This window comes from Tamandua tetradactyla, chromosome 3 (assembly GCF_023851605.1).
Source record: "Tamandua tetradactyla isolate mTamTet1 chromosome 3, mTamTet1.pri, whole genome shotgun sequence".
In the NCBI taxonomy this organism is placed as follows: Eukaryota; Metazoa; Chordata; class Mammalia; order Pilosa; family Myrmecophagidae; genus Tamandua; species Tamandua tetradactyla.
Genome location: NC_135329.1, coordinates 79532647 through 79559602, shown reverse-complemented (window position 1 = coordinate 79559602; position 26956 = coordinate 79532647). Strand labels below are relative to the sequence as shown.

Sequence of the window (26956 nt, the reverse complement as noted above, 5' to 3'; positions counted from 1 at the left end):
CGTGGCAGCGGCACTTAGAACCGCCTCCTGGGTAGCTGACGCCGGGCGAGGGCAGGGGCGGCGCAGACCCCCGCCCGCACAAGGAGGCGAGGCCTTTCCCAGCAGGAGCGCTGGCGCTGCCCAGACCCGGCTAGGGGCACTGCGGGCAACCACCTCCCGCTCCACAGCGGAACGCGGTTTCTGGGTCCTTTGCTGGCGCGGGGGAGGGCGGAAGTGACGGACTAGGTAGGGCCCCTGCTTCCTGCGCCGGAGGTCCTGCAGTAGTTTCCGCGCCATGGCCGTGCTCAGCCTACGGGTGAGGTTTGATTGGGGCCCGAGGCTCCCCAAGGGTGTTTGGTGTGCCAGCCGCCGTGGAGCCGCAGTCACGTGGGCACTTCACGGCCAGCTTGTGGGCACCGGTAACTGGAGCCCTCTCTGGAGGTCGGCGCGCCCTGTCCTGGGCCCGGACAGCTGGACCCGTGGCTCTTTTTCTTCTAGATTCTGTGCAGCTCTGGCCGAATTTCCCCGGGGGGGTGGGGCGCGGGGCGAGTCCGGGAACTGCCCGCTGTTCCCGGACGAGGGAAGCAGCCGAGCTATAGAAAGGGCGAAAGAAAGGCGGGTAGCAGCTAGCGCAGGGACCTGACTGACGAGTGGGCGACGGTGGATGCAGCAAGAGAGGGGCATGGCACCCGAAGAATGGTTTTTGAGTGCCTTGGGTGATTTTTGCTTACTTTGTTAGGCGCTGGCTTGAACCACTGAAGAATCTTGAAGTCATCGGGAGTTCTGTACCTAAGTTGGTTGACAAACAGATCGTATACCACAAGATTCTTTTCATGGAACGAATCTGAGGCTCACGTTTTTCAGGCACATATCTTACCAAGGGGCCAGTTAGAGCAGCAGAGGCTGCGGTTCAAATAGTGCCTCTTTGACTTTCTCAGTTCTCCTTGCAATACCCTGTTATCTTTGAATTTCCTTCTCGGTAAACTTTTAAAATTCAGATATGGTTTTGCAAATTGACTCTAAAAACTTATGTTTCAGTGGGTCTAAGGCACTAAATACCCTAGCTTAAAAATCTTGTGATCTCCATTATATTTGGATGGTGAGGAATTGATTCCCTTTGGTCTTGTATTTTGTAGGTCTTTGATTGGCACCGCTATATTCCTCTCACTTGGACCCATATTGCTAAGCAGACTCTTCATTTTGGAGAACAGAAAAGGACAACTGCTTCTTTGTTGCATAAACTGACTACAGCCGCAGATGAAGGGAGCCTTGAGTTATCCTGTGTTAGGTGCAAAAAGTATGTACAGGAACCAAATCGCAGTGCAAATCTTACTCGGTGCCTCCTTGAGAAAAAGTGTCCCATAGATGAACAGTCTGTGGGGCTGGAGAAGGTCATCAGTTCCCTTCATGACATGGGTTTCAGTGATGCCCATATTAGTGACTTGCTCAATATGCAACCAAGTACTAATCCTCAACAGTTGCTGGACATTGTTTCAGAATTGATACTCTTGGGTCTGAATCCAGAACCTGTGTATGTGGCCTTGAAGAAAAGCCCTCAGTTACTAAAACTGCCTCTAGCACAGATGAAGAAGCGCTCCAGTTACCTGCGAAAGCTCGGGCTTGGAGAAGGTACAAGAAGGCTCAACTTTTATACATAATGGTGAGGGGAGTCAGAGTTGGGAACAGCGCAGCATGAGGTGAGATGGATTAGTGAAGGCTTCTGCGGAGAAGTGATTATTGTTCTGTGAGAGGAATGCGTGGTTGGTTGGGAGGTGAGGAGTCACTTCCCTGCAGAAGACACTGAAAGGGTACAGGGAGGTGGGGAAGGTTAGGACCAAAACAGAGAATTGAGCGACAGGACAGGAACTCTTGTTTGGTTTATTCACTGGGAGGCACTCAGCTGAGAGATGCTGACATGTTGTTTGGTGAGTCTGTGAAGTGAGAGGAAGTCAGAGGGAAGATGTAGCATTCTGGTCTCTCTCCTTTCCGTGGAGCTTCTGGGAAGACATCTGAGATTGGCATTCATCCTGTGAGGGGAGGGGATTCTCCATCATTTCTTAAATGCTGATTTAAATTGGGTGTAGCTAGCCCCTTGGGTTTCTGTAATATCTTGAAGTTTCCCACTTGCTTTTTTTTTTGTTTTTTGTTTGTTGTTTAATATAGGGAAACTAAAGAGGGTAATTCATGGTTGCCCCGAAATTTTTACCATGCGTCAGCAGGACATTGATGGCATTGTTGGGGTTCTCAAGGAGAAGTGTCTCTTCACTGTACAGCAAGTAACTGAGATTTTGCACAGGTGCCCCTGTGTTCTTCAGGAGGACCCTGGTGAATTGGAATACAAATTCCAGGTGGGAATGGACTGCTAGAGTGATGAGGAAAGTAATAGCAACTTTTTCCTTTTTAAACCTACTAAGGGTTAGCTATGTGCATAAGAAACGTTGGACACCCAAAGGCAAGAGGACAAAGCAGAAGCCTTAGAGCAACCAAAGAAATCTGATTCCAGCTGGTCCACTCCTTTAGTGTAGACCAAACCTGTTAATTCCCCAAAAGTTGTACCATTAACTCAGCAATGTTGAGATAATGGTAGTTCCTGTTCCAAGAGGTCACCAGTGACTCTGTTAGAAAATAGCTAGTTTACAAATAGCATGGCGATTTTAGAAATGTAATATTTGGCAGTGATTATAATAATTTAGGTCAAATTCCTAGGTGTTTTCTGAAATTTTTGCCTATTCTGTCCATATTCATAGTCCTCCTTTCCTCATCTGAAAAAAAAAATAGAACTTAATTTTTTTCCTTCTGCCCTTTTCTCAATTTGAATTTGAAAATGCTTTAAAAACTCCACTGTCACACAAATGTCAGGTATCCTAAGAGTGAATATTCTGCTGTTATTAGCTAGTCATTTTTTAATGTTTTTGGACAATGTAAGTTTATTTTGGATTGTAGAGTAATAGGCTTTATGGTTCTGTCCCTTCCAGTATGCATATTTCAGGATGGGAATTAAGCATCAGGATGTGGTGAAGACAGAGTTCCTACAGTTTTCGATAGCGAAGATCAAGCAGAGACACATTTACCTAGAGCGTCTTGGACGGTACCAAACCCCAGATAAAAAGGGACAGACCCAGATCCTTAACCCTCTACTAAAGGAGATTTTGAGAGTTTCAGAAGCCGAGTTTGTGGCCAAGACAGCTTGTTCTTCTGCTGAGGAGTTTGAAGTTTTTAAGAAGCTCTTAGCACGGGAGGAGGAAAAGGAGTCTGAATGCGGCATGTCTGATGATGAAAGTACAAGTTTGGACAAAGACGAGGATGAGGAATTTTTTGATGGAAGGGACTGAAAAAAAAAGTCCAAAAGATACTGAAAAATATTTTAAATATCAAAGCTTTGGGGAGCTTTACTTGGACCTTCTCAAGGTATCTTGTATCTTAAAACTGTCTGTTGGTGGTCTCTCACCTAAGCTGACAGGTCAAACTAAGTGAGAGATGCATTAGTTTGATCTGTTGTTGGGTGACTGTGGGGAGGACCCTGTTCCATTCTGGATGAAAACCCTTCCTTTGAGCTATTAAAATTAGTAAATATAATAAATCAATATTTGACTTTATTTTTACTCTGTTGAAATATATTGTTGGTAATTTCATAACAGCGTAAAAGATGAGGTTCCTTTTCCTAATTCGAGTCACTCTGTTTCCTTCTAATGATAAAGATAACATTTTGAGAAGGCAGTGAAGTTTTAGCACGTCACAGCTCTTTATTTTATGAAAAGTCACAGGTTTTCTACAAAAATACCCATGTTTTTAATCCAAAAATATCTTACCGCTTTATAACTGGATTCAGTGTACAGCAGAGTAAAAGGAATTAGTTAGTGATGTGTAGTTTAATTTTGTACAGCTTCTTAACGCTAGCAAAGCTTTGGGATGTTTTCCTCTGTCTTTGGGCTTGTTGGCGCCATTGAGTGAAGAACAGGCCCTCCCTGATTGGACCTCTCAGGGAAGTTCTCTTTCTTCTGACTCCAGGCCCTGGTGAATGTGCAGCCCCCATATGCTGATCTGGAGAATGCTGGAGCAGGGAGGAGCTGAAGGGCAGCCAGGGCGAGAGGTCTGGATTGCTTGCACTCTAGGAAGCTTTCTGTGACACCCAGAGGTGGGGAGAGTCACCTCAGGGAGCCTGGTGGGTCATGGGAGAGGAGTTCAGTCCAAGCCAGAGCTGTTAGAGGCCCAGCTCTGTTGGTGGAGCTCAGTGAGGACCCAGGAGGATTGATGCTGCAAAAGCATTTTTGATTATGTAATGTGATATTGGATCAGTTCTCACCTGCAGCATCTGATACTCCTGCTGCCTGGCCTAGTTTCCCCCACAGATCATGTAAGAATCCTGTGAGGCAGCAGCTCTCACCCAGGGGCTGTCTTGCCCTCCAGGGTACTCCTGGGAATTTCTGGAGGTCACGACTAGGGGGCATTTGGCATCCATAACAGAGGCCAGGGAGGCTGCTATACATCCTACAGTGCCTAGGACAGCCTCCACAGTAAAGAAGTATCCTACCCGAAATAGCAAGTGACAAGGCTGAAAAACTGTTCTAAGGCTGTGTGGTTCAGTAAAATGTGATTGAACTCTATCATTTGAGAACCCTTCAGAATTTAAATGGACTTAAATTTATTGTATTTAAAAGAACAGTCAGTAGCCGAGTTTTTCAGCAGGGTGCCTTTCCTCTTGCATTGGGGCACCTGGTAGATTCGAGGTCCATTTTATTGGGGGCACTGGCATGGGATGCATTTGCTTCCCCAGTAGGCTCACTGGTTCAGGCCTGCACAAAGAGGACATCTTTGCCGAAGAAAAGGAGTCATTTAAAAGCAGGAGAAATCCCAGCCCCGTGCAAGGGGCTGGTGACGCGTGGGTAGGGCTGTCGCCTATAGGTTCCTGGGAGGGCATCAGCATTGGGTGCCTCAGTTCTCATTCCCATCCCTGGCAGCCCCCATGTAGCAGGGAAAAAGGAAGATTTATTTAAATTTACTTTTCCATTTTTGTGGAGTCCAGGTGACTGCCACTATCCCTGGAACCTAGGACCTTGTTCTCATGCCTAATCAGGTCTGAAGTGGAATCCTAAATCTTTGCCTGGATGATCGTGTGTGTATCCAACTGTCGATTAACAAATGGTAACCTTGTAACTCATGAATGCACCTTTCATTTGACACAGAGTATATCTTTATGCCCCCTGGCAATTTTCTGATTCCATTGTTAATTCCATGGGAAATCACATTGAATATTTTCAAGGAAGAAATTAAGGTTTCAAGGATGAGCCATGTGAGAAAAGCAGTGTTGTGGAATGCTTTAAGAGTGAATTGTAATTCCTTGAGAATCAGGAAGTCTTATTGCTAGACATTTTAATTTGTAAAATATCAAAATGGATTAATCATATGATAACAGCACCAAACTCAGTATTCAGTAGACCTTTTCTTGTAGAAACAGTCTTGTAAGTTAAAAACTGGAACAAGTTAACATCTGACTCATGCTTGAGGGGCCTGAGATTATAAGCGTGATGGTGGAAAGTCTTGTCTGCTCTTGCAATGATGCCACTTGCTCTTGCGTTTGCTAAGGACGCTGGAGCTCAGAGACACCAGTGATGTCCCCACACTGCAGGTGTCAGCAGTGTGAGGTTCTGTTTGTGGCCAAGACCCTCTCCTCAGCTCAGGCCTTTCTTCTCTATGTGAGTCTTTGTGGATGGGTGAAAGCTTCCAGATTACAGTAGAGACTCCTTGAAATGACTGTCCTTTCTGAAAACAACAGATCGCATAATATAAGACATATGCACATGGAATTTTAATAAAAACAAAGAGCCTTGAACAGACTCTAACCCTTCTAGAGTGTTTTTTGTACAAGATGAGAGAGGCCTTTCCTGTGACTGTGGGGCAGCCGCTGGGCAGAATAAAAGGAGGCATGGCAGGTGCTAGATTTCCAGTTTGGGTCAGTTGCTATCATACTCAGCATAATACGAGGCCTGGTTGACTTCTTGGCTTTAACCTCATTTTCAGGGAGAAGACAGCGATGCTTAAAAGCATACTGGAAAGCTGATGCTGTAAGATGAGGCAGGGTTCTGCTTGGAAAGGTCGGAGCCTGTGAAAGATCGTGTTTCCTGCCTTGAGGCCTCAGACAGCAGCATGGCCAGGGTGGTGGACCCGAGGGCATCTCAGGCACCATCCAACCCAGCCACTCAAATTGTACATCTTCACTGCAGCTGGACCTGTAAGGGGAAAATACCCTTGCTGCACTTGGTGATGGTGCCGGCTTTCCTTCTGTGCAGGGTTTTGTGTAGCCCGTTTCCATGGAAATTAGGGTCTTTGGTGCTTTGGTGGTGGATTGTCCTCTAAGGAATGGCTGTCTCTGAACAATCAGGGCAATTGTTTTTTCTTCAAAGGATTCAGGACATTTTTGCTTGGTGACCCATGGGCCAAATCCAGCCCATTACTCATTGTTGTAAATAAAGTTTTATTGGAACATAGCCAAGCCAGTTACACATCCTCCGTGGCTGCCTTCCTGCTATAATGGCTGTGTTGGGTAGTTGCCACTACTCACAAAGCCAAAAGTATTTACTATCTGACTCTACAGAAAGTCTGCCCTTCCCTGCTGTAGGCTATAAGTATCCAAAGTCCATGCTTGCTTGTATTGATTAACATGTCCTCTTTCAAGCTATCCTGCTCTATCTGATGGTCTGATGGGTCAGAACCTCAGTGCAAATCAGCTGGCTGCTGGGGGAGCACACAGTGCGGCTTTCCTTTTAGTGTCATCTTGGCTCTCCCTCCTCCCCAGCCCCACTGTGTGTTTTGGAAGCCATGACAGCATTTCCGCCTCAGTTTGATGGCTGAGTCTCAGGGAGATTGGTTTCTCTGATCTGTGTGAACCCTGAAGGGGTGTCACTGGCTGCAGCTCTGTGAGTCCAGGGCTGACTTGCACATGTCATCTCTCGGGCACAGTGGCAGTAGGCTGCACCTCAGACACTGCAGGTCTCAGTGGATCCCGGGCTGCTGAGATGTGTCATGGTGGGCCAGGGGGAAGTGGGCAGGTGTATGCGCAGGCCTGATGTCTTGTTCTTATTCTCCAGAGCCCAAGGAAGGAAGCCCCAGAGGGGATGGACTCCCACCAAGAACTTTTCTCTCAGGGTGTCCTTTTCAAGCCAAGTTTTAGACCTCGTCTTCTGGGGTTTCAGAAACTCTTGAGGTTGATAGGATAGCAAAAACGTCCTGAATCCTTTGAAGAAAAAACAAAATGGGGACTGATGAGAACGAGAGTCCCACCCACTCTTCTTTAAAGTTGCTTCCTTCCTTTTCTCCTGGTGGCCCCTGGACTGAGGCCCTCAGAGCACCTGGTGATCTAACCCCCCTCAGCTTTGCCTGGGTAATGGGGAAGGGTGGGCTTGTTAGGGGAGACTGCACCTCTGATCTTTAGGAACTCGGGGCTCAGCACTGTAAGCTCCTCTATGAACTGTGGCCCCCTCCTCTTTCCTCCTTCCTTTGATGACAACCCTGGGTCTTCTGAGGGTATGGTGATGTCCCCACTTGCTCTGGGTTGGAATGAACTCTTGTATTCTCAGGTATATGTCTGGGGAGTATGTGTGTTTCTGGAAGTGGTGCGTTTGGAGGCCAGGGCCAGTGTGCAAAAGGGGCACATCAGCCTCTTTGCCTCTTGTTCATGTTTTCAGGGCATTTAATGCCACTGCCCCAAGATTGGGTGTTCTGTAAGTCAATAGATAATTTGGTAATTATTCCCCAATGATTTTGGTTGGTTTTCTAGAAATGAATGTGCTGAGCATGTTTTAAATATATATATATTTTTCAAGTAATTAATTGCAAATTTAAATAGCCACACCTACATTGTATGTGTGGATTCATAGTCATGGTAGTAAACTGCTTGTACACCTTAGAGTATGATTGGTGTTTGTTTTTCTCTGGGGGGATGGGAGGGTTGGGAACTGTGGGCCCTCAGCGGCTGGCTTCTGGGGAGGTGCACCCATCTGAATGGGTGGCTGCGCCAGGGTGCAGGAGGGTACAGGTGTGCCCAGGACACCCATTCCACCATCTGCAGCTCAGGACTGGCCGGGTCCTTTCCTGCAGTGCGTACACCCAGAAGTTTCCATGCTTTCGGGGCTTTAAAGGTCTCCTTTCTGTCCTCGGTCATGTAAAGCACGTGGATGTATTTGTGATGCTGTGTACTGGGGCTGCCCTGCTCTCTGAGGGCGTCGGGCCGGGACATCCCAGGCTGACCAGAATCCCTTTTGTGAAATCCTCTTTCCCTGCAGTGACACTGTATAACTGATTGTGGACTAGACGGTATCTATGGTTTAACCCATGTGCCAAACTGTTGGGAAGAGCAGCCATGTTCCTTAAGATTCAACAGTTTGTGTCAGGGGAGGTGGAGGAGGGGTGGAGGCAATCCATTGCCAAAAGAATTTGGGAAATGCTGTGTTAAACAAAATTAAACTTTCAAACAGTTTACTTATTTCAGGATTTAGGAATGCTTAGCATTCCAGTGTCTGCTTCTAGTCTAGTGAGAGTATAGATGTAGGAGTTCCCAAACTTTATTAAATTGAGAACTCCCCACCCTATTTTTTCTTCCAATAGCATACCCATTACCAGGGTCTGGGAAGCAGTCCCCTCACAGTCCTGGAATTCTCACCAATCTCAGCACCAGGAGCCCTCTCAGCATCCCCTCCCACCCCCTCCTTAGGTGCAGGTGGTCTTCCAGCCTCTCTGAGTCCACCCCACTCTGGACTGCTGCTGATCTTGGGGCTGGATTTATTGGCTCATTCCAGGGGAGGTCACACTTCCCTCAAGATAGAGTGAGATTTGCTGCTCACCTCCAGAGAGCTTCATTTCTCCCTGAAAATGTATTTGTGTCCAGGGTTGTTCTGGGTTTATGCCTTTTGGGAGGACTTAGGTACTTTTTTTCTCACCTATGCTTTGGGAATTAGTGAAAATTTAACTCCCTTAGGGAATTGTGAAGCATCCCTGTCGGGTAGTTTGCAATATAGCAGTACACAGGTGAGCCTTCTCTGGCATCACGTAGTGAAAAGAAGGCGGCACCTGAAAGATAGGGCTGGAAGCACAGCCTCTCAGACTGTCCAGCGGCTCTGCTGGGGGTAGGGGCAGGGGGCACCTACCTTAAGATTTCTTCAGTGTTTGACTGTTACTTTGTTTCCTGAAATAATTGGAGAAAAGTGGCTTAATGAGAAAGAGGTCTGCACACCTTGAATCCTACAGCTGCCTCAGCACAGGATGGCCCCTGAGGCCCTGTCTTAAGTCAGCTGTACTCCCATCTGGGGCCCTGTAAGCAGACACAGGTGTGGACGGCAGTGTTTGACCATGTGTGCACCTACATGGCTCTGAGGTGGGAGTAATGGAATAACAAGAAGGTGACCTGGCTGGATCTGAGTTATGAACAAAAGCAGTGTGTGGCAGGAAGACAGTGGGAGCTAGCTTAGGGAGATGTGCACATCTTGAGGGCAAGCTGTGCCTTGTGGACTGCATTCATCTTCTCTTTGACTCTCAGTAATGCAAAGCCTAGCTGGGGGGCTATTTATCCACCTGTGGAGAGCATGATAATGTTTTAGACTCTGTTACCTTGAAAACATATACTATACTCAGGTACTTTAAAACCCCTAACAGTAAAAATTCTTGTGACTTCCTTATATCCTCTGGGAGGGAATCTGGGTATGAGTGGATAAAACAAAATGGCATTTTCTGTGTTTGTAGTCATGCACACGGGCCTGTCAGTAGAGCTCCCTGCCGCCTTTTCTAGTGCTGTGTACTGTGTGAGCGTGCAGAACCCAGCACCCACTGTGCACGCACACTCAAGCACATGCTATCTCCTGCAGAATGCTGCTGCACAGAGACTGCACCCCAGGGCACAGACGCCATCTCAGCCCAGCCCACAGCATGCGACCCCCTGGCCACCCTGCCCCGTTACCCCAAGGACCACATGCAGGACCCCGCAGGCTTCCTCCTGGAGAGGGCACCTGTTTGGGCTTTTCTGGATGCTCGTGCTTTCACAACTCTCTTTGAAGCAGATGTCTTGGTGAACTTTGTAGACTCTTTTATACCTGTCGTCACAAGAATGCTGTGTCAAACCAGAAACTGAAGCAGAATATAGCTAAACAGCTCAACCTAGGCTGTGTGAACCGTCAGAAAAACATAACAGTGTTTGAGAGAAAGTCCATTATTGTCTTAATAGCATTTTACCTATGGATGTATTAAAATGTCCAATGTAGGAATTGGGTGACTTTTTTTTTTTTTTAACTTTACTGAGTATAATTTACATAAGATACACCCATTTTAATGAGCCCTGGCAAATAAAGTCATATGCTATCGAAAGATAAAATGTGAAATTTCAAAGACATGCCTTGCTTGAGGCTGGCCACTTGCCCCAAGGCCCTTGAGAAGGTGCAGCCTCACTTTTGTCTTACAGGTAGTTTGTAGAGATGTTTGGGAAGCCTTTGGGATGCAGGCTTTTTTGGGGGGGAGGGGTGTGTGAGCAGTGTGGAATAGGAGTCCTGATTTCACACCCTGCCTCTTCCATTTATTAACTAGTCACTGGAATGTGGTAAGTCTTAGTTTCATGTAAAATGGGAATCGTATCACCTTTTTCACAAGTTTGTAAGTGATAACAAATAGGAAAGTGATTTCACTGTTAAAGTTCTCCAGTGTCAGAGCTGTTTAAAAGAGGAATCCAGGGAGTTTGATGGGCCAAGTTCCAGCTTAGGTGCTAAACCCGATAGAACCCTGAGTGTTTAAAGTCTTGGGTATGATTACCACTTCTGGCCATGATGGAATAACAGGATCTGGAATTAACCTCTCAATGTGAACAGCCAGAGAACTAGGAAAAAACATCAGAAGTAACTGTTTTGAAATGTTTGACAGTAGTGCAGAATTGTGATCCCCAGGAGATGCTGAACAGATGAGATGAGCTCTCTGATGCCCCTGGAATTTAGTCTGGAGGCACTTTTTGGACTGCATTGCAGGGATTGGGAATCCAAGCAGGGGTCACACTGAGTTGAGACAGAGATTGGAGTTGGGGAGAAGAGGCAGCTGGAATTTGTGGGTCAGAGTCCTGGGGAGAAGGGAGCTATGTAGAGGAAGGGCACCAGAAATCTGCATGAGTCCTCTTGAGCCTTTGGCTGAAAATCAAGCTTTGTGTGCACACGTAGGAAAATCCCATGAGACTTGGCAAAGAAGAAATACTATGGAGCTGAACAATTCACAGAGGCAGAGTGGGGACAGCTTGTTTGAAAATAGGCCAATTGGCAGACACTTCAGAAAGGCCATGGCTTACAAGTGGGGTAAAATTAACCCTAGAATAAAGGCTGTTTTAAAGCCTACCTAAACAAGTCTCAAAGGATCACAGTAACCAGCAAGGACCCCTGCCTTCCAAGAAAGAAAAAAGGAAAATTCTTGCAAAGAATTTTAAAAATCCAGCACTCAGTAGTATAAAACTTACAATGTCCAGCATCCAATATACAATTATAAGACACTCAAAGAATCATAGGAAGTATCAAGAAAATGTGACCCATAACGAGGAAAAAAATTATTGTATAGAAAAAAACCCAGAAATGTGAGTGATAGTGGAACTGGTAGACAAAAACCTTAAAACATGTATCATAAATTTTCCCCACCTATTCAAGGATCTAAAGGAAAACATAAACATAATGAAGAGAGAAATGGAGGATCTAAGAACTGAATGGAACTTCTAGAGAGGATAAAACATCTGAGATGAAAATTTTGCTGAATGGGATTAATGATAGATGCAGATGAAAAGATCAGTGAACTTGAACATATAGCAGTAGAATCTAACCAAGATGAAGTGCAGAGAGAAAAAAAGTTGGAAAAAATTTAATAAAGTCTCAGAGACCTGTAACATAATATCAGTCAAACATATGCATAACTTGGAGTCCTAGAACAACAGAAGCTAAATGGAGGGTCAAAAAAAGTATTTGAAGAAATAATGGCCACAAATTTCCAAATCTGATAAAAGCTATACACCCAGAGATACAAGAAGCTTAACTCCAAACAATAAAACATACACATACACAATTATAGTAAAGTGCATCATAATTAAATTGCTCAAAAACACTAATAAAGAGAAAACGTAAAAGCAGCCATGGGGGAGGGGCGAGGGAGTGAGAACATATTAAATATAGTGGGATGAGGATAAGGGTGACTAGTTTTCTCATCTGCAAAGGTGTCAGAAGACAAAGGAATGATACCTTTAAAGTGCTGAAAGGGAAAAATATCTGAATAATTCTATACCCAGTAAATATATCCTTCAAAAATGAAGTTGTGATAAGGACTTTTTCAGACAAAAGCAGAAAGAATTGATTACCAGTGGACCTGCACCATAAAAACATTGCATTAAGTTCTTTCAGCAAAGGAGAATGATACAAGGTGGAAATTTAGATCTGTATAGAGTGCTGGAAATGGTAAATGCACCAATATAAAGGACTTTACATAAAAAAAACCATTTTTAAAGGTAATTGTTTAAAACAAAAATATAATAATATATTGTATAATTCATAGCATATGTGGAAATAAAGTCTGACAGTAATAATTCAAAGAGTGTGAGGGGAAAGTTGGAAGCATCCTGGAGGCATTAGGAGGTTCTTCCATTATACTGAATTTGTATAATGGTAATTGAATTGTGATAAGAAGAAGATGCAAATTGTAAATCCTAGGGCAACAGCTAAAAAAAGGTATAACCAATAAGCCACGAGTGGAGATTAAATGGAATCATAAAAAGAAATTCAAAAGAAGGCAAGAAAAGGGAGAAAAAATAACAAAGAGCAGATGGGACAAATAGAAAACAAATATGTCAATGGTCTAAACACTCCAATTAAAGGCACTGATTATCAGACTGGATATAAAGGAAGACCCAACGCTATGCTAAATTCAAGAAACCCACTTTAAAAACATAATCAAGGATAGGAAGGTTTTGATAAATGAATGGCTCTCCATCCAACACATGCTTGCCCGCTGGTCGCTGGCAGGTACTAGCGTCGCTGGCACAGCTGGAAGGTACTGACTGCCACCCCACAGAGTCCAAACTCAGATGCCCTGGAAACAGATTTCAGATCCCAATAAAGAGCAGTATTCCCTCTGTGTTCCTCTCACGTGTTGAGCTTGGGTCCTGTCCGAGCTCAAACCAAGATTCCTACCCTTGCCCTCCTGCATTCCATTTTTCAAAGACCAGCCAGGGCAGGCTTCTAAAACTGCAACCAAATATGTCACTTGTCTGCTCAGCGTAGTTCCCTGTTCCCCGTTCCACTGAGCACAGAAGCCACAGTCCCTAACCCCCACCCGGCCCTGCTGGTCTCACCTGTTCAGCTCTTCCCTTCTCTGTCCTTAGTGCTGATCTCCTAAATGAATATCTAGTGTACCAGTAGGTTTTGTTCATTGTCTGCTCTGTCACTATCCCGAGGGTTAGAACAGTGCATGGGGCACAGTGGCTACTCAGTGCTGACCACACAGATTCCAAGTGCAACCCACAGGGTCATGGACTCTTAGCAAGGAGGATGCAGAAATGGGACCATGGTTTGTTTTTTGGGGGGCTGTAGGGAAGAGGGGAGAGGAGAGTGAGTGTCCCTGGAGTCTTGAGTGTGGGCAGGAAGCCCTGTGGGGCATGCAGCTAGGCCTTGGCCTTCTGTACTCCGGCTCCCTGGAAGCACGGTGTACACATGTTGTCCAGTCTTTCCCCAGAGTTTCCCAGTTCACACGTGGAGGCAACAGGTCATTCAAGCAAGCCCCTCCTGGAATTGTGACCACAGCTGCTTGGAGTGGGGAAGGCAGGTGCACCCAACTTCATGAAGGCACTTTGAAAATTCCAGAACACTCTACGCGAGGGATGGAGGCTAAGAACATAAACCCAACTTACACATGGTGGCAGACGCCGCCTTCCCAGACTGGAAAGGACTTGGTCTCAGAGAACAACCGCGTGCAGGGACGGGGCACCTTTTTACAGGCTGAGGGCACAGAGAAGAAAGGGCTTATGAGCAGGCCCAAGGCCCAGCAGCCCTCCTGCTCTGGTGCCTTCCCTCTGCCCCCAATGCCTGGGGGCTGCTCAAACTCTGCTGTCCTGCCCTGTGGCCCAAATCCCCCAGGGCTTGCCTATGTCTCTGCACCTGGCTGACCTGGGCAACCTTACCTCCCATGGCACAGTAGGCGAGGGCAACCCTGTGTACCTGCCTCCCATGACTGGTCCCCAAGGGGCCCCAGGAGGCCAGGCTCCTCCTCCCCTGTCCCTGAGCCTGAGGCAGCTCTGGGGTGGAGGCTCCTGACTTTGGCTTCGGGATTGCTCTCTACCCCTCAGTGACCGGGCAGCACTTTCACTCTTGTGTGCTGGCAGCAGTGACAAGACACCCCCCCCCACCATGACTCCAACACAGCAGCCCCACAAGGCCATGCTCAACAAGAGTTGAGACTGGGGCTGGGAGCTCTGGGACAGCCTGTTGGAGCAACCCCGGCGGGATAGACGGGGTCCCTACCCAGTTCACAGCGGCGGCCTTTGAAGCCAGGGTCGCAGGCACAGTGTGGGGTGGCACCGGGCACACAGGTGCCTCCGTTCTGGCAGGGGTTCACCAGACACTTCCCGGGGGCATCTGGAAATGAGGAGACCACGGCATTAGTTGCGTAGGCCACAAGCAGACTGGCTGGCACTGATGGGCTGCAACGAGCTCGGCCAGGCTTGGGCTGGGGTGCACACCGCACCCCAGCCTGAGACCCCTACCTATTCCCTGCCATGTGACCCCTGACTGAGCGTGGGCCTGGACTGCAGATGATGTATTCATATTCCTGTGTAATTGACACCATGGTGTCATCCGTCTCTTTCCCACCCTGCACCTCCAGCTTGGGAGGCCGTCACTCTTCCCAGCCTCATGTGCAGCCCCTCCTTGTCCCCCCAGCCCTGGGGCTTTCTAGGACTGAGGGCTGCAGACCCTCTCTGGGTCTCACTATCCACATGGTCACAGATCCCATTGTCATCTGTCCTGCTGCAACAATCCCTTCCCCCCCCCCCGCCACCTGCCCTGTTGCAGACCCCATCACCAACTGCATGGTCACAGACCCCTGTCACCACCCGCCCTGCCGCCAATCCCTGTTGCCATGGCACCGCTACTTCTGTGGTGACCCCAGAGCCTGATGGTATGGTGGCACGTCCATCTCATAGTTATTGCTGGAGAGGGGGTGAGTCGATACCAACACCTAGACAATCATATAGGAAACTACTAGAAAGCCACCTAGGAAAGCACCTAGAGAACCACCTAAAGAAACACCTAGGAACCACCTAGGGAATTACCTAAATAAACACCTAGAAACACCTAGGGAACCACTGGAGAAACACCTAAGGATCCACCTAGATAACCACCTAGAGAAATTCCTAGGGAACCCACTAGAGAAACACCTAGGGAACCACCTAAAGAACCTCTAGGGAGCCACCTAGAGAACCAGCTAGGGAACCATCTAGAGAAACACCTAAGAACCACCCAAAGAACTCCTAGGGAGCCACTTAGAGAACCGCCTAGGAAACCATCTAGAGAAACACCTAAAGAACCCCTAGGGAGCCACCTAGAGAACCACCTAGGGAACCACCTAGAGAAACACCTAAGGATCCACCTAGGTAACCACCTAGAGAAATACCTAGGGAACCAACCAGAGAAACACCTAGGGAACCACCTATAGAACCTCTAAGGAGCCACCTAGAGAACCACCTAGGGAACCATCTAGAGAAACATCTAGGGAACCACATAGGGAACCACCTAAAGAACCACTGTAGAGCCACCTAGGGATCCACCTAAAGAACCACTTAGCAGCACTTGGTCCTTGAGCCCTCACCTTTCCTAGGAGTTGGCTTCTCTACCCTTGCCCCAGCCCACAGGCCAGCCATGCCCCAGCAGTACTGCCATGAGGGAGATGCAGCCTACAGGAGCCTGCACAGGCAGAGGTGCATGGGTCCCTGTGGCCCCGCAGCAGCAGTGAGGTGTGTGGAAGCAGTTCGGTGGGATCCACCTTGGAGTGACGCACTGGATGACGAATTCCCCAAGGGAAAGTCTACACGTTGTGGTCAACCCCCGACGCCTCCTCCCCAGCAAAGAAACTATAGATGTGGAACTCAGGGCTGTGGTTAGCCAAGCAGCAGGAGGACAGTGTGGCAGCCACACGTGATCTTCTCATGGTCCAGCTTGTGGGCCAAGTCTAGGCTCATGGGTCAGCCTTTTATTAAACCACTGGCCACCTAAATAAAAGTGGGCCAGCCAACCATTGAGGACCTCTCTTCATTATTGTAAGCCAGAGATTGTGATGACTTTGTACACCTGAGGAGCATTCCAGAGCTCTTTCAGAGTGCGTCACCTTAAGTTACCCAGCTGCACCCACAACCGTCTCACTTTAGCACCTGCTGCACCACCCCGCAGCATGGGGCCCCCTCACACCTCTCCTAAGGGACCAGGAAAGGGCATTCGTGCCCCTCTAACTGCTGAGAGTTAGGAAATAAACATCTGACATTTAAAAGGGGCTTATAGAACAGAGTAGCTGGTGAAATAGTGGTTTCATTTCTCCGAATGGAGGGCACCCAAGGAGGGAAAGGCCAGCGTACTCAGGCCCCAGGGCTTGCAGCAAATGCAGACCTACAGGCAGGCAGTACAGGGTGTGCTTGGGCTCAGAGCAACTGCCATGCCCTGATGGGAACAGGTGACCCGGTCAGCCTGGGGGTGTGGGCAGATGGGCTCTCAGAGGTGCCCGGGCCCTGGGGCGCCTTCACCAGCATCTCCTTCCTCCGCCAGCACCCAGGTGACGGTGGCGGACCTGCCAGCGGGTCTGTGCGGTGACTAAGGGGAGTGGAAGCTGAGTTGCTTGTTGCCAGGACTGTCCTTGGAGGGTTGGAATGGGGTGAGTCTGAGCCCCACTTCACTTAGGGAGAACATGCCCACTGGCCCCTGGAGCGTCTGGGTGAACAGCTGGGGCAGGTGTTCCAGGAATGGATGGAGCCAAGAGTGGGGAGGCCCAGGAATGTGTGTATGTGTGTGGGACGGCCAGGAGGGAAGCAGGTATGGGGGAGTGGGGGCTGACTCAGGAGTGGGGTAGGCCCAGGAGTGAGGGGGGGCCAGGGGTGGGACAGGAATCCCAGGGAGAGCTCTGCTGCCCATGCAGTATGGGAGGCTGCCTGGAGGATGTCCTGCTGTAGGAGGCTGGCCACTGCTCTTGGAGTCTATTCCTGAGGGAGAGGTGCTGTGCTGGCTGGTGGACCTGTCTGAGGCCAACCCCTCCACCCCACCCCAGGCTGGGATGCCCAGAGCCTGGCTGCCCCTCGGGCAGGCCGTGGATGCTACCCCATCCCACCTATGTCTGGGGTGCAGGCCACCCTGAGCACCACCCCTCCTGCCCATAGCTTCGTGCCCTGAGGGCGGCCAGTGCCAAGTCCCCCTACCCCGCAGGTGCCCACTCACGTGTGCCTTCCTTTTCACTACCTTCGGCGAGCTGGAGGGCCAGGCCAGCCTGCGTGGGGGCCTCCTCGGTGGCCTCTAGCTGCACCAGAGCCGGGACTTCTAGGAGAAATCAGGTCGCATGGGTGACCAAGGGCAGGTTGCTGTCTGCTCAGGGCTGCTCTGGCTGCTTCCTGAATGTCTTCTCTGCCATGGGTGGGTGGTGACAGCTCTGTTGGGGTCTCACAGTCCAGCCTTGCCCGCCTAGGGGGTCCTCCCACTCAGGCATGGAACCCTATGGATCCCACACCCTCTGGCCCAGCCCTGTGGGCCCAGTGGGTTTCTCCAATGAGGCCCCTGCCCCTTCCCCTGCTGCCTCTCCAGGGACCCTGCTTTCCATATCCTAGGCCCCAACCACCGCTGCTTTGAGGACAGATCATCAGGGACCCTGGATTGTCCAAATGGATTGCTTCCCCTAGCTGCCTCATCCTTTTCTGTGGCTGACGCTGCTGTCCCCTAACTCTTTACCCTCTCTGTGCCCTCTCTCAGTGCTGCCCTGCAAACCTGGCCACCCCCATCAAGGGTGGCTTCTCTGGCCTTTTGTATTTCATATTTGCTCCTGTGGCTCCCATGGCCAGAGAGGCTGCTGGGTCTGTGTCTCCCACAGCTGGGGGCTTGGCAGGCGACCCACCTCCCACCCCACATCCCTTGATGGTTCCTTCCCCTGGGCTGGTCACTGAGGTGCACATCCTGTTCTTCCCTTGCTGGGGAGATTTTTTGGTGATAGAAGTTATTCTTTAGCTCGTGATTAGGTTGACTGTCTGGGAATTCCGTGAAGATGGGCAGCTGGCCTCCACGTGAGTCTCAGAGAGACCCACCGGGCACCCCAAGGCCCTCCAGAGCAGGCCAGACGCCATCCCTCCCACCCAGCATGCCTCAAGGCCACCTGTCAGAGAGGGGCTGCAGCAGGCAGATTCCTGGATCCCATCTCTACATCCAACTCCCCTCATATGCCCCAGAGCTGCCAGACAACCTGGCCTAGGTGGGGATGTGATCAACCTTCCCTGCCCCACGGCACTGGTGGTGCCACCCCTCAATAGGGCAGAGCACAGCGGACAGTTCCCCTGACCTGCCCCAGGTGGCTCAGCTTGTCCTGCCTGAACAGAATGTGAACCCAGAGGCTCTGCCCTTGACGCTGGAATATGACCTCACTGCCCAATGGCAACAGGCGTCTCCAGCCCTAAACTGCATGCAATGTGGATTCTGACTCCACAGCCCCCCCCAATCCTGCCCCCCATCTGCCACCCACCAAGTAAAACTCAGGCCCATAAGAGGCAAGCAGAGCTCCTGGGAACCCATAAGCCCAAGTCCTTCACTTCTCCCTGTTGTCTTCTAGGCTGGCGCTTGCCAGAAGCCTCGGGGGCTCACAACCTGAAGGCTAGGAGCTGGTCCCCATGTGGAGAGCTGACCCCAGGAGCATTTGGTACACTTGGCCCAGAGCCTGGACCTGGCTGGAGACTGCTGGGCACAGGGTTATACCAGGGCCTTGTTCCTCATCAGGCTGTGGGCACCCACCTGAGCGCACTGTGAGCGACTTGCTGGCCAGGCCACTGAACATGGCACTCACTCTTGCTCTGCCGTCCACAAGCTCGGAGAACCTGCCGAGGGGTGGGCAGTCAGTGAGGCCAGTGCCCCATGCTACACACATCCCTCAATGAGCTTGTCCTGGTGCAACTGCTGCACGTACCTGGGGGACTGGGTTAGTGCCTCAGGTGCACCATGGTCATTAAGCAGGAGCAGCTCTGGCAGGTGCACTGGGGCCGGTCTGTTTCTGAGCACCCGTGGGTGGTGCCCCCCCTGTTGCCAGCGTCCATCGGTGCTGTCCCTCGCGGCTGTGGGGCAGGGGGAGAGCAAAGTAGCCCTGTGTGCTGGCCCTGGGGCTGCCCCTGCACTGGGAGAGGGTACAGCTCCCCTTTCCTGTGCTTGGAGCCACAGAGCTGAGGAGTTGTGTCAGGGTGTCAGCTTTCTGAGGAGCCCGAAGCCCCTGCCCCCTGCCCAACCCACCTGTGCCCACTTGGCTTAGGAGGCAGAGGGCATCTGACTCCTAGTACTGGCCACAGCCTGACCCCTGGGCTCAGGTTCTCTAAATGCACCCCCTGAGAGGACTGGCCTGCACCCCATACTGGGACTGGCCTGTACCCCCCAAAAGGACTGGCCTGTACCCCCCCAGGAGGTCTGACCTGCAGCCCCAGGAGAACTGGCCTGCACCTCCAGGGGTCTGGCGGGCACCCCCAGGAAGTCTGGCCTGCAGCCCCTGTGTGCTGCACCAGAGCACTGGCACTCACGGGTGACAATGGAGAGGTGTGCGGGCTCGCTGTGCAGCTGGCCATGCCCAGTGCCCTGCACAGCTGTCACCGAGAGCTGATACTGCCGCCCGGGTGCCAGGTCGCGCACCGTGTAGGATGCCAGCTTCCCGTTGGGGACGTAGCGGCTCTTGGTGCTCTGGCTGGTGGTCACGTTGATGATGTAGGCTTCCAGGGGGGCATCGGGGGTGGGGGCTGCCCAGGCCACATGGGCGGCAGTGGCCGTAACTCGGGGGGCAGTTAGGTTCACTGGGGGCAGGGGCCCTGGAAAGGCACTGAATGAATATGGGGCCTTGGGAGGAGGGTGATCAGGGGATCCTTGCTGGGGACACACTGTACAGATCTGAAAGGGCTTGCTGAAGCCTCATGTGATGCCAAATGTGGCTGGCAGGACCAGCTGCACTTCAGACTCCTAAACTGGCCATGGACAGCCTGGTATGTGCAGCGTGTCCTTCCTGACCCAAAGGGCAGGGACTCCCGGGAGTCAGCGCAGGACTGGGGTGTCTTGGGTGGTGGTCAAGGTGGTGCTGGCACCACAGTGAACCGTGGGGAGCTTGGCCAGGGAGCACTCAGCGCAGCTTGCCCCTTCACCCACGAGTTCGGGGGCAAGAAGCTCTTCTGGGCTGCAGATAAGGGCTGTGGGCCAGGCCAGGGCTCCAAGGCTCAGGGCCAGGACCCAGCCTCTGCTGAACCCTTGCTCCCATGCCCCCCACACCTCCCCCAGGTGGGCACTGCCTGGGTTACCATGAAGACAGTGCTGGAGCCTGGGGAGGGGCCCTGCTCTAACCTCACTCCTCAGGCCCCCCCTCTGCCTTGCCCTGGGCCCCCAGTCCCTCCCTTGGGTGCTGACAGCAGCCTGCCCTCTCCTCTCCCACTGGTGGGAAGGGTGGTGAGGCAGGGTTGTCTCTCCCTTCTCGGCCCAACCCATGCCTCCTCCGTAGTCACCTACCAGACAGGTGTGCCTCTGGGGGCAGCTGGCCAGGAGCCTCTGGGAGCCATTGGTGCCCATGTAGAGGCTGCCTTGGCCAGCACACCCCAAAAGAAGGTTCCCCTCTCCCCACCCCCATGGGAGACCAGACCACCAGGGTGGTGGAGGCCTGGAGGTGCACATTCCTGGGAGGGGCCCGGGGTGCCAGGAGTCACTCAGGGCACCTGGAAGAGGGCCTGCCATTTACTCACGTGTCCACACATGCAGCAGTGCAGCTGGTGCACTTTCCACGGGGGGTTCCTCCCCAGTGAGCCCACTGAGGGTGGTCACCTGGAGGGTATACCTCCTTCCCGGCAGCAGATCCCTGTGGGGGACAGGCAAGGGGGCCCTTGGTCTCCCACCCTGGCTCCCCTGGGCTATGGACTGTCCTGCTGCCTGCTGGCCCTGCTGCCTTCCCAGGGAAGACTCAGGTCCCTGGGCCCCATGGGCTGAGTGGGGTACTGGGACCCAGGATGAGGGTGAGAGGGGTGAGGAGGACAAGGCCTGCAGGCTGCTCTCAGGGTCAGAGGGCAGGGGGTCCAGGCAGGAGAGGACAGGAAAGGGGTAGCTGGAGAAGGTCACTGCAGAGAGGAGTTTCCCTGGTAGGCCCAGCTGCCCTCGTGTTGGGGGGCCTGGTTGAAAGGGGGTGAAACCGTTGGGGATGAACAGCTTCCTTTGCTAACATGGAACTCACCTGCACTGGGCAGAGGCCTCACTGTTCCTGAACAGCCCAGCAACATGTGGGTGCTGGGCGCCTGCTCTCCTGGGGGGCCATGGCTATGGCCCCAGCCAGGCAGAGGGGCTCACATGACCAAGCCTTCATGTAACCCTGGGCCTGGGACTCCAGTGGGCTTCCCTAGTGGCAGCATCTCACGTGTGCTGTCGCCACTTGTTCTGGGGGATTGAGGACACCCCATGTAACTCCATGGGGAGAGGTTCTGGAAGCTTGTGCTGGATCTCCCCAACTTAGCCCCATGCACCCTTTCCCTTTGCTGATTGGAAGGTGTTTGGGGTCACCGTGAGGATGACCAGGTGCAGAGTCCTTCTAGCAAATGACCAGACCTGAGGTGGCCTTGGGGACCCCATGCAGCTTACAAGTGCCCACCTGGGGCCCTTCTTGTGCTTTTATCGTGAACCAAACCACCTTGACCCAGTCTTTGTAAGTGGGTAGGATTTTAGCAAGAGAAGTCAAGGCAAAGGAAAAGAAAAAAGAACTTAGTCTTGGCCCTGGTGTGGGTGGCATAACTGGCACTTTGGGAAACAAGGGCCCTGGGAAGGCCTGACACTGATGGTACAGAAAGCCGCGGGGGCAGGAGTGCCTGGCCATGGGGAGCTGAGCCCCGAGGTCCCTGAGCCCACTATGTGGGGTCCGCCGTCCAGACCCCCGACCCCGGGTGTGCGGCCGGGGCCAAGACGTGTCCGCGGGGCCACTCTGAGCATCCCTGATTGGGGCACACATAATTCGATGAGGATTTAACCAACAGGGCTGAGTGTGGCCTGCATGCATCTCTTCCTCAGACACCATGGCCCCCTCAGCTGATTGGGAGCCTCTTTTCTGGGTGGCGACAAATCCACCCAGATTTGTCGCTGTCCCAGAAAAGGGGACAGTCATGAGGAAGTGGTCCGAGATGTTTAGGGGACCCCAGAGGAGACCTTGGCCAGGGCTCCCCATCAGTCCTGGGGTCTTCTGGAGGGCAGCATCTGAGATTTCACTGCAGGGATTGTCAGATTTTAGGATTTTAATGTCAATCATCAGTCATTTTGAATTACTGATGTCCATTTGAACATCTTTATTTTGTAATTTTGTTTGTATTTAATTTGCAATAATTAAGGATATGAAGTTTACACACATTGTGATGACACATTTCATCAACTTCAAAACAGGCAACCCTCGGAGTGCACGTACTTTTTCACCTGGTCCGAGGAATGGGCCTGCCACTACTCAGGCTCCAAATCTCTAGACTTTTCTTCTACTTGAAGTAGGTGTCCCCACTGCCCTCCCCTGTCCTGGGGTCTCTGGGCAGGCCAAACCCCTGCCTAAAGCACATGACCCAGGAGTGAGCACACCCCACTTTTCTCTAGGCCCTTCCAAGTGACCATCTGCTGTTTGCGCCTCAGAGCAGCTCCAGGACAGGTGAGCCCCACCTCTAGGGCACAGGCAGCACCTGAGCAGAGGGAGGCAGGAACGCAGGGGCCTCAGGAGCAGAGGAGGAGGCAACTCCACTCTGCCAACTGAGCTGCTGGTGTAGACATGGGGGTGGGCGGCATCGAAGCCCTGTGAGGTCCCTGAGCTGAATGTGTCCCCAGGGCACCTGGCCCCCGCCCAGGCCTGCGAGTGCTTACCCAAATGTAAACCTGTTTACACTCTTGTCCAGCTCGGTGGCCTGCGCCAGGTGGGCCTCGGGGTGGTGGATGGACACGCGGACCTTGCTGACCGTGGCATGCCGGATTCGGTGCAGAGTCCACTGCACGGAGATGGCGCTGGATGTCACATTGGTGACCTCGAAGCTTTCAGCAGGATGGGGCCCTGGGGATGTGGGGGCTGCTCAGTAGGGCCGGCTGCCTCAGTCTCCAGGGGAACTAGGGAGTCACAGAGGCCCTAGGCCAGCCTCGGCAACACGGGGGCACTGGGATGGAGCCCTGCTCCTGGGAGCGCAGAATGTAACGGGCGGCCCCACTGGCAGCAGTTAGACCGTGGCCCAGTCCATTGGGGTCCTTGGCCTTGGTGTGAGCCAACCCAGACCATGAGAGAGGAGCCCTGGGCGCTGATGGCTAGGGCCAGGTGGATGAAGGAGCCACCGGCAGGGGGCCCTCCACACATGCCATCTCCCCTGGGACCTCTGTAGTGCTCCTCCTCGACTCACCTCCCCAAGGCCTCACCTTGATGGTACCTCACTTCTGTGGGCTTCATTTCCTTGCCTCACCTCCCCAGGACCTCACCTCAACAGGACCTCACCTCCATGGGCTCCATTTCCCTGCCTCACCTCCCTGGGCCTCACCTTTAAACAAGCTGTTGAAACACCTGGGTGTGTGCTGACCTTCCTGACTCCAGCTGCCCAGAGCACAACACCCCCTTCCCCTCTCCCTTTCATAGTCCCCTGTCATGCACAACTGCTCCCCATTCTTTTCCTTTGGAACAGTTCCAAGGGGGCTCCTCTCCCACCTGGCAGCCCCTCCTCAGGTGGCTAGTGGCCTCTGCGTTGCTGCAGCCACCCCCCCTCCCCCCCAGGCACTGAGACACTGGTCCAGCAACCTCTCCTTCTTAACTCACTGCCTCCGCCCCTCAGCCTCCTGGGCTGGCCCAGCCCCTCTGTGTTCCCACCCCCACACAATCCCAACCTCATTTGGCACCTAGCTGCCAGCAGGCCCTACAGCAGAGGTGGCTGCGCACTCCCCCTGTATGCTCCTGGGCAGCAAGAGGGCCTCGGGGCTTGTGGCTCGCAACCCACTCCCGCCCTCACCTCCCTGAAGCCCCTGCCCTAGGCTGTCACTTTCGGATGGTCCAGTGGCAATGCCTCATAGGCACACCAGGACCCCTTCAGCAGGGTGGGCAGAGCATGCAGCTCAAACCCACCAAAGGTCACAGCCCTGCGTGCCCGGGACCTCCACCCCTATTGAGGTCATTCCAGATAATTCCCAGCACCCTTTGGTCCCCAAGCCTAGCTACCACCTCTACCCGGTACCTTTGCCCCGACCTCCCCAGCCCCACCCATCACCTCTCAACGCTTGCTGACTCCGGTTTACTCTACTATTTTTCTCCAACCGCCAGGCGTGCACCGTACTATATACTCTTTGTAAAGGTTGGCCCCGCAAGCGGCGCTCCCCGATGTGTCCCCGACCCTGCGCGTCCCCAGACGGAGAGGCCACACCGCGCGCCCAGGTGGCTCCGGGGCCGCCCCCGCGGAGAGGAGAACAGGAAGGAGAGTGAGGCCCGGGCTCCCGGGACTCACGCGTGCGGGCCAGGAGCCCCACGGGCCTACTGATGTCGTTCTGGTTGTTAGCGTTGCGCTTGACAGAAAAGACTGAGATGTTGTAGGCTCGACCCGCGGCCAGCGCGCGCAGCTGGTGGGAGGCGCGGCCGCGGGCCACGAAGTCCGTGCGGCGGGAGGAGCCGTCCCCGGCGCTGTAGGTGACCGCGTAGCCGTCTATCAGCTCCCGGGCCGCCGGGGCCGCGGGCGCCTGCCAGGAGATGGAGACTCCGCTCTCCTCCACCTGCTCCACCTTCAGGCCCGTGGGTGGGGAGAGCTCTGTAGGGGTGCGGCAGGGAGACGGGCGGGGGGGGGGGGGAGGTTGGGGTTGGGGGGCGGCGGGTGGTCAGCGGGAGGCACCCCCACCCGGTCCGCCGCGGTAGGTTTTCTGGTTTGTGCCACCCACGTCCCTACGACTCCCTGACTGCTCACCTGCGGGGTTCTGCCGCCCTCCCTACCCTCCAGGGAAAGGGCCGCCTAAGGCACTTCTCCAAACCCTGGGCAGGAGCCGGGTCTGACCTCAAGGGTCTGCTCTGACCACGGCGGCCTCACCTTTGGCGCAGTTCTGGCCCGTGTAGCCCACTTTGCAGGTGCAGGTGTGGGATCCGTTGCTGGCCTGGCAGTAGCCGCGGCCCCCACAGGGGCTGGAGAAGCAGGGGTCACTCACTGAGGGGAGAGTTGGGGAGCAGTGTGAGTGTTGGCATGGTGCCTGGACTCCTACTTGGATCCCATCCTGGCTCCTGATGTCTGCGAGGTGGACGGGTCTGCCTGGGGTGGGAAGGAGCAGCCCCTATACCCAACTTGCAGGACCCCCACCTGGGGCAGGGGCAGTGCTGGCAACCGGCCTGTGCTGGTTTGAAATGATGTATGTACCCTAGAAAAGTCATGTTTTAATCCTAATCCCATTTGTAAAGGCAGCTGTTTCTTCTAATCCCTATTCAGTACTGCATGTTTGAAACTGTAATTAGATCATCTCCCTGGAGATGTGATTTAATCAAGAATGGTGAGATTGGATTAAGTGGAAGCATGTCTCCTCCCATTTGGGTGGGTCTCGATTAGTTTCTGAAATCCTATAAAAGAGGAAACATTTTGAAGAATGAGAGAGATTCTGAGAAAGCAGAACAACACAGCCATGAGAAGCAGAGTCCACCAGCCAGTGACCTTTGGAGATGAAAAAAGAAAATGCCTCCTGGGGAGCTTCATGAAACAGGAAGCCAGGAGAGAAAGCTAGCAGATGACACCATGTTCATCATGTGCCTTTCCAGATGAGAGAGAAACTCTGCGTTTGCCATGTGCCCTTCTACTTCAGAGAGAAACCCTGAACTTTATCGGCCTTCTTGAACCAAGGTATCTTTCTCTGGATGCCTTTGGTTGGACATTTCTATAGAGTTGTTTTAATTGGGACATTTTCTCGGTCTTAGAACTGTAAACTAGCAATTTATTAAATTTCCCCTTTTGAAAGCCATTCTGTCTCTGGTATATTGCATTCTGGGAGTTAGCAATCTAGAACATGGTCTTTACCTCTCAGTCTGAACTTCTGTCAGCTGCCCCAGAGACCAGACAGGACAAATGTACCTTTCCCCTGGGGGGAGGGTGCGGGCCTTTCCCGAATGGGGGCCTTTGCCTGGTAGGGGGCTATTCGGGATGAGGCTGGGGGCAGCACAATCAGGCCCGGTGGGCAGTGAGCCCACCACAGCTTCCCTCTGCAGGCTCAGGGGCTGTCCTGTGCCTGGTAGTAGCCCCAGGACACACTGAAAGCAGCCACGGTCCGTGCCAGCAGTGGCACCTGGTTGTGGGGCAGGCTGGGATGGGGTTGGGGACCAGAGGGGTTGCACTTGGAAAGTTTACCCAGGAGGGCTTGCTGGGCTGGAATGTAGAGTATGAGAAGCGGCCTCTCCAAAGCTGTGGAGGTTGGAAGGATGGAGGGGGCGGTGGTGGATGGGGAGACAGGTGGGCAGACTGGTGGTTGGTGAATGGGTGGGTGTATGTATAGGTGGATGGATGGACAGGTGAACAGACAGGTGGGTGGACAGGTGGATGGTGAACAGGTGGGTGCATGTGTGGGTAGACGGGTGGGAAGTGGACCAATGGGTGGGTGTGTGGACAGGCAGATGGTACAAAGGTGGCACAATATACTGGGATGGGAGGACAGGGAAAAGCAGGTCTCAGCTCTCTCTGTTCTCTTTGATGTCACCCAGGATGCTAGGAGCTTCTGCCCTAGCAGGGAGGGGGTATGGC

The 26956-nt window shown here is 52.4% G+C and overlaps 2 protein-coding genes and 1 long non-coding RNA gene across 15 annotated transcripts in view; 1 reads left to right on the top strand and 2 right to left on the bottom strand.

Moving 5' to 3' along the window:
* The window catches only part of LOC143677411 (uncharacterized), a 60082-nt gene extending 59254 nt beyond the window's left edge, over nucleotides 1-828 (bottom strand). For both annotated transcript variants that reach the window (XR_013172595.1, XR_013172594.1), the window contains exon 1: nucleotides 711-828. This is a non-coding gene — a long non-coding RNA (uncharacterized LOC143677411). The remainder of the gene's footprint in view (nucleotides 1-710) is intronic.
* MTERF4 (mitochondrial transcription termination factor 4) lies at nucleotides 188-8362 on the top strand. The gene is made up of 4 exons (XM_077153336.1): nucleotides 188-295; nucleotides 1116-1608; nucleotides 2143-2327; nucleotides 2955-8362. Exons 1-4 carry the CDS (start codon nucleotides 275-277, stop codon nucleotides 3309-3311), a joined length of 1056 nt encoding a protein of 351 aa, XP_077009451.1. The 5' UTR covers nucleotides 188-274; the 3' UTR covers nucleotides 3312-8362.
* The window catches only part of SNED1 (sushi, nidogen and EGF like domains 1), a 140246-nt gene continuing 118622 nt past the window's right edge, over nucleotides 5333-26956 (bottom strand). For 6 of the 12 annotated variants that reach the window (XM_077153321.1, XM_077153326.1, XM_077153327.1 and 3 more), the window contains 13 exons: nucleotides 25271-25384; nucleotides 24701-24997; nucleotides 23094-23277; nucleotides 20963-21075; nucleotides 19766-20047; nucleotides 19168-19312; nucleotides 18996-19078; nucleotides 17445-17543; nucleotides 14490-14603; nucleotides 13880-13967; nucleotides 9975-10058; nucleotides 9120-9157; nucleotides 5333-7210 (listed from right to left, as the gene is read on the bottom strand). In XM_077153321.1, the coding sequence (XP_077009436.1) occupies nucleotides 9121-9157; nucleotides 9975-10058; nucleotides 13880-13967; nucleotides 14490-14603; nucleotides 17445-17543; nucleotides 18996-19078; nucleotides 19168-19312; nucleotides 19766-20047; nucleotides 20963-21075; nucleotides 23094-23277; nucleotides 24701-24997; nucleotides 25271-25384 (1640 nt within the window). In that variant the 3' untranslated portion in view covers nucleotides 5333-7210; nucleotide 9120. Of the gene's footprint in view, nucleotides 7211-9119; nucleotides 9158-9974; nucleotides 10059-13879; nucleotides 13968-14489; nucleotides 14604-17444; nucleotides 17544-17564; nucleotides 17628-18995; nucleotides 19079-19167; nucleotides 19313-19765; nucleotides 20048-20962; nucleotides 21076-23093; nucleotides 23278-24700; nucleotides 24998-25270; nucleotides 25385-26956 lie in introns of those variants that run through there. The other 6 variants (XM_077153322.1, XM_077153323.1, XM_077153325.1 and 3 more) reach the window with 6 other exon arrangements.